The sequence below is a fragment of the Nerophis ophidion genome, linkage group LG18 (assembly GCF_033978795.1).
Source record: "Nerophis ophidion isolate RoL-2023_Sa linkage group LG18, RoL_Noph_v1.0, whole genome shotgun sequence".
Classification (NCBI taxonomy): domain Eukaryota; kingdom Metazoa; phylum Chordata; class Actinopteri; order Syngnathiformes; family Syngnathidae; genus Nerophis; species Nerophis ophidion.
Window position 1 is genome coordinate 10,524,959 of NC_084628.1, and position 6,000 is coordinate 10,530,958.

The window sequence follows — 6,000 nt, forward strand, 5'->3', positions numbered from 1 at the left end:
TAATCGTAAAAATAACCGCTTGAACAGTTGACTAATCGTAAAAATAATTGCTGATCAGTCAACTGTTAAAATAATCCTCAGTTGCAGCCCTACAAAGAACACGGTTCACTTCCTTGTGTAAATGTTGCTGTTCTTAAGTTATTTTTCAATCATCAGCCATGTTGTACTGAACAGCCAGGACATTTTACCACCTAGTTATGTTTCCCTTTTTGCTTCTGTGCTCGCCATCACTTGTACCCCTCTGTGGAGTGGTGACATCACAGATAAAACAATAAAACAAAACAATCCTATGAATGCGCAAAAAAGCAATGTTTTCTGGGACTTTGTGTTAAAATCCTGAGTTGTTTAACTTCAGAGGTTCCACTGTATTTTTTTATTTTTTTATAGTGTGGACTAATCGTAAAAATAATCGCTTGACTAGTCGACTAATATATAGACTTTGTGGTTAAATCGTGAATTGTTTGACTTCAGAGGTTCCACTGTATTTTTTGATAGTGTCGACTAATCGTAAAAATAATCGCTGATTAGTCGACTGTTAAAATAATCATTAGTTGCAGCCCTAAAACAAATGTTGACTTCCTTGTGTAAATGTCGCTGTTCTTAAGTTATTTTTCAATCATCAGCCATGTTGTACTGAACAGCCAGGACATGGATGTTTTATTTTTTAAATACTAAACAAAAAACAATCCTATAAATACGCGAAAAAAAAACAATGTTTTCTGGTACGTTGTGGTGAAATCCTGAATTGTTTGACTTCAAAGGTTCCACTGTATTTAATCGTATTTTTATAGTGTGAAGTAATCGTAAAAATAATTGCTTGACCAGTCGATTAATCGTAAAAATAATCGCTGACGCAATTGCTTCCTTTTTTGCTTCTGTGCTCGCCATCACGTGTACCCCTCTGTGGAGTGGTGACATCACAGAAAAACTAAAAATCTAACAAAAAAAAAGTAACTTAAATCCTGTATTTTTTTAATAGTGTGGACTAATCGTGAAAATAATCGCTTGATTAGTCGACTAATCGTAAAAATAATAGCTGATTAGTTGACTGTTAAAATAATCATTAGTTACAGCCCTAAAATGAATGTTGTTCACTTCCTTGTGTAAATGTTGCTGTTCTTAAGTTATTTTTCAATCTTTAGCCATGTTGTACTGAACAGCCAGGACATGGATGTTTTATTTTTTAAAAACTAAACAAAAAAACAATCCTATAAATGCGCAAAAAAAACCCCAATGTTTTCTGGTACGTTGTGGTGAAATCCTGAATTGTTTGACTTCAAAGGTTCCACTGTATTTAATTGTATTTTTATAGTGTGAACTAATCGTAAAAATAATTGCTTGACCAGTCGATTAATCGTAAAAATAATGGCTGACGTAATCGCTTCCCTTTTTGGTTCTGTTCTCGCCATCACTTGTACCCCTCTGTGGAGTGGTGACATCACAGAAAAACTAAAATATAACTAAAAAAAGTAACTTAAATCCTGTATTTTTTTACTAGTGTGGACTAATCGTGAAAATAATCGCTTGACTAGTCGACTAATCGTAAAAATAATAGCTGATTAGTTGACTGTTAAAATAATCATTAGTTGCAGCCATAAAACGAATGTTGTTCACTTCCTTGTGTAAATGTTGCTGTTCTTAAGTTATTTTTCAATCTTTAGCCTTTTCAATCTTTAGCCATGTTGTACTGAACAGCCAGGACATGGATGTTTTTTTATTGTTTTTTAAAATAAACAAATAATCCTATAAATGCGCAAAAAAAACAACAAAGTTTTCTGGTACATTGTGGTGAAATCCTGAATTGCTTGACTTCAAAGGTTCCAATGTATTTAATTGTACTTTTATAGTCTGAACTTATCGTAAAAATAATCGCTTGACCAGTTGATTAATCGTAAAAATAATTGCTGACATAATCGCTTCCCTTTTTGCTTCTGTGCTCGCCATCACTTGTACCCCTCTGTGGAGTGGTGGCATCACAGAAAAACTAAAATCTAACTAAAAAAAACAAACTTAAATCCTGAATTGTTTAATTCAGAGGTTCCACTGTATTTTTTTAAATAGTGTGGACTAATCGTGAAAATAATCGCTTGACTATTTGACTAATCGTAAAAATAATCGCTGATTAGTCGACTGTTAAAAAAATCATTAGTTACAGCCCTAAAACGAAGGTTGTTTACTTCCTTGTGTAAATGTCGCTGTTCTTAAGTTACTAATTGTAAAAATAATCGATTGATCAGTTGATTAATCGTAAAAATAATTGCTGACGTAATCGCTTCCCTTTTTGCTTCTGTGCTCGCCTTCACGTGTACACTTATGTGGAGTGGTGACATCACAGAAAAACTAAAATATAACTAAAAAAAACAAACTTAAATCCTGAATTGTTTAATTCAGAGGTTCCACTGTATTTTTTTAATAGTGTGGACTAATTGTGAAAATAATCGCTTGACTATTAGACTAATCGTAAAAATAATCGCTGATTAGTCGACTGTTAAAAAAAATCATTAGTTACAGCCCTAAAACGAATGTTGTTTACTTCCTTGTGTAAATGTCGCTGTTGTTAAGTTATTTTTCAATCTTTAGCCATGTTGTACTGAACAGCCAGGACGTGGATTTTTTTTATAGTTTTTTAAACTAAACAAATAATCCTATAAATGCGCAAAAAAAAACTAAGTTTTCTGGTACGTTGTGGTGAAATCCTGAAATGTTTGACTTCAAAGGTTCCACTGTATTTAATTGTACTTTTATAATCTGAACTAATCGTAAAAATAATCAATTGACCAGTTGATTAATCATAAAAATAATCGCTGATGTAATTGCTTCCCTTTTTGCTTCTGTACTCGTCTTCACTTGTACCCCTCTGTGGAGTGGTAACATCACAGAAAAACTAAAATCTAACTAAAAAAAAACTAACTTAAATCCTGTGTTGACTAATCGTAAAAATAATCGCTTGACTATTTGACTAATCGTAAAAATAATAGCTGATTAGTTGACTGGTAAAAAAATCATTAGTTGCAGCCCTTAAATGAATGTTGTTTACTTCCTTGTGTAAATGTCGCTGTTCTTAAGTTACAAACCGTAAAAATAATCGATTGACCAGTTGATTAATCGTAAAAATAATCGCTGACATATTTGCTTCCCTTTTTGCTTCTGTGCTCGCCATCATGTGTACCCCTCTGTGGAGTGGTGACATCACAGAAAAACTAAAATCTAACTAAAAAAAACAAACTTAAATCCTGAATTGTTTAATTCAGAGGTTCCACTGTATTTTTTTAATAGTGTGGACTAATCGTGAAAATAATCGCTTGACTATTTGACTAATCGTAAAAATGATCGCTGATTAGTCGACTGTTAAAAAAAAATCATTAGTTACAGCCCTAAAACGAATGTTGTTTACTTCCTTGTGTAAATGTCGCTGTTGTTAAGTTACAAATCGTAAAAATAATCGATTGACCAGTTGATTAATCGTAAAAATAATCGCTGACATATTTGCTTCCCTTTTTGCTTCTGTGCTCGCCATCACTTGTACCCCTCTGTGGAGTGGTGACATCACAGAAAAACTAAAATCTAACTAAAAAAAACAAGCTTAAATCCTGAATTGTTTAATTCAGAGGTTCCACTGTTTTTTTTTAATAGTGTGGACTAATCGTGAAAATAATCGCTTGACTATTTGACTAATCGTAAAAATAATCGCTGATTAGTCGACTGTTAAAAATAATCATTAGTTACAGCCCTAAAATGAATGTTGTTTACTTCCTTGTGTAAATGTCGCTGTTCTTAAGTTACTAATCGTAAAAATAATCGATTGATCAGTTGATTAATCGTAAAAATAATCGCTGATGTAATCGCTTCCCTTTTTGCTTCTGTGCTCGCCTTCACTTGTACCCTTCTGTGGAGTGGTGACATCACAGAAAAAGTAAAATCTAACTAAAAAAAAACTAACTTAAATCCTGAATTGTTTAATTCAGAGGTTCCACTGTATTTTTTTAATAGTGTGGACTAATCGTGAAAATAATCGCTTGACTATTTGACTAATCGTAAAAATGATCGCTGATTAGTCGACTGTTAAAAAAAAATCATTAGTTACAGCCCTAAAACGAATGTTGTTTACTTCCTTGTGTAAATGTCGCTGTTGTTAAGTTACAAATCGTAAAAATAATCGATTGACCAGTTGATTAATCGTAAAAATAATCGCTGACATATTTGCTTCCCTTTTTGCTTCTGTGCTCGCCATCACGTGTACCCCTCTGTGGAGTGGTGACATCACAGAAAAACTAAAAAAAAAAAAAACCAAAACAATCCTATAAATGCGCAAAAAAAGCAAATATTTACTGGGACTTTGTGGTTAAATCCTTTGACCTCAGAGGTTCCACTGTATTTTTTTTTTTTTTTTTCTAGTGTGGACGTGACACCCTTCAGCCCACACAATGCCGAGCTTTATGCGACACCTGCCGCTTTTGTTTACATCAGCCATCTCCCCTTAAATGCATGCCAACACCACATGTAGACTACACGTGCGACGGATGGGGGGGGGGGGGGGGGGGGGGGGGGGGTTAGAGGAGCTGGAGGGGTTAGTGGCCCGTTCCTGTCTTTTGTTTTAAAAAGGAAACCTGTCAGGAAAAGATTGTGTGCAGAGCAGGAAGTTCTCATGCGTTCTCCCTCGACTCGTCAATTAGGATTCTCCATTCTTATTTTTTTCGCCGCGGACGCACGAGTGCCGACTTTCTCCGGTGTGTCCCGCCAACGTCTACGCTGCCTCGACACACGCCACACCCAGCCGCCGCAACGACCGCCGTAGACTCCAAATGCATTTTTGGGCGCTGACACTTGCTAAGGAACGGAGAGGGACTCGCCATGCAGAACATCTGGAGCATCTGGAATGTCTCGGAGTGCAGTCGCTCACGCTAAGACCACGCGGCGAATTTACAGCCGCGGCGAACAATTGCACAGGGTAGTTGTGTAACTCTAAAAAGGCTGGTGTGGTTTTAAAAGTGTTGCAAGGCTGCAGGTTGCCAAATTAAAAAAAAAAAAAAAAATTGTGAAAATCAGCCAACCATCACTTTCCTGTGACCCCAATGACAAACTCCTTGCAGTTACATCCACTCGGGTAAAAAGTCAAGAAGTAGTCATACCTACATGAAAACCTCCAAGAAAAGGGGACGCCTTGTCGGGGGGGGGAAAGCCACTCCAGACGTGCGTAAAATGCGGGCTTGCTCCCCCTTCCAAATCCAAAGTGAGACTCAGGCTGCCATGCACATCCTCACAGCAGACTAGTGTGGAAACTATGATTATTATTATTATTTTTTTTTTTTTTTAAAGAGGAAGAAAAAGGGGGATGGTTTGAAGGAAAAGCGAGAGAAAAAGGTCCTCAGTGTGGAGCTCACATTCCGACTGAGGGGGGGAGAAAAAAAAAAAAAAAAAAAAGGAGGCGCAACTTTTGCGGGGAGAAAAGACGCGGTCCCCCCCACAAAATCCTCCTCTAACAGCCCCGTTCTCCACCCTTACCTTAATAGTCCCGTCCATTTCCCGCAACTTTCAGTGGACTCCGACGGTATCCCAAACATGACACGCTCCTGAATTAATTCCAAACCCCAGTCCTGGTATGTGTGGCGCAGAGAAAGACACTTTTTTTTTTTCTTCTTCTTCTTCTTCTTTCTTTTCTTTCCTCACTAAATTTGGGAAGTGAAGTCACCGCCGCCACCACCACCTCCTCTGCTGCTGCTGCTGCTGCTGCTGCTGCAGAGGAAGGTTGAGAGAAGGAAGCTGTGTGTCACCCAAAGCCCTGCCTTCAAAAAAAAAAAAAAAAAAAAAAAAAGAAGCAGGATACTGTCCTGAGGAGATAAGCAGGCAAAACAATTGAGTGTCCACTTTTTTTTAAAACTGGGAAATATTTACAGGATGACAGCCTGCTGTGGAAAAATCTTGTGGCCTTTTTTTTTTTTTTTTTGCCTTCCCGAAAGTAGTTTTAATATGGATGACCAACCTCATTTGTTTGACCGCAAA

The 6,000-nt window shown here is 36.8% G+C and overlaps 1 protein-coding gene across 2 annotated transcripts in view; it reads right to left on the reverse strand.

The window, feature by feature from the left end:
- The window catches only part of fli1 (Fli-1 proto-oncogene, ETS transcription factor), a 129,926-nt gene extending 124,195 nt beyond the window's left edge, over positions 1–5,731 (reverse strand). For both annotated transcript variants that reach the window (XM_061878742.1, XM_061878741.1), the window contains exon 1: positions 5,503–5,731. In XM_061878742.1, coding sequence (XP_061734726.1) covers positions 5,503–5,520 — 18 coding nt within the window. In that variant the 5' untranslated portion in view covers positions 5,521–5,731. The remainder of the gene's footprint in view (positions 1–5,502) is intronic.
- Positions 5,732–6,000: the final 269 nt, after the last annotated feature.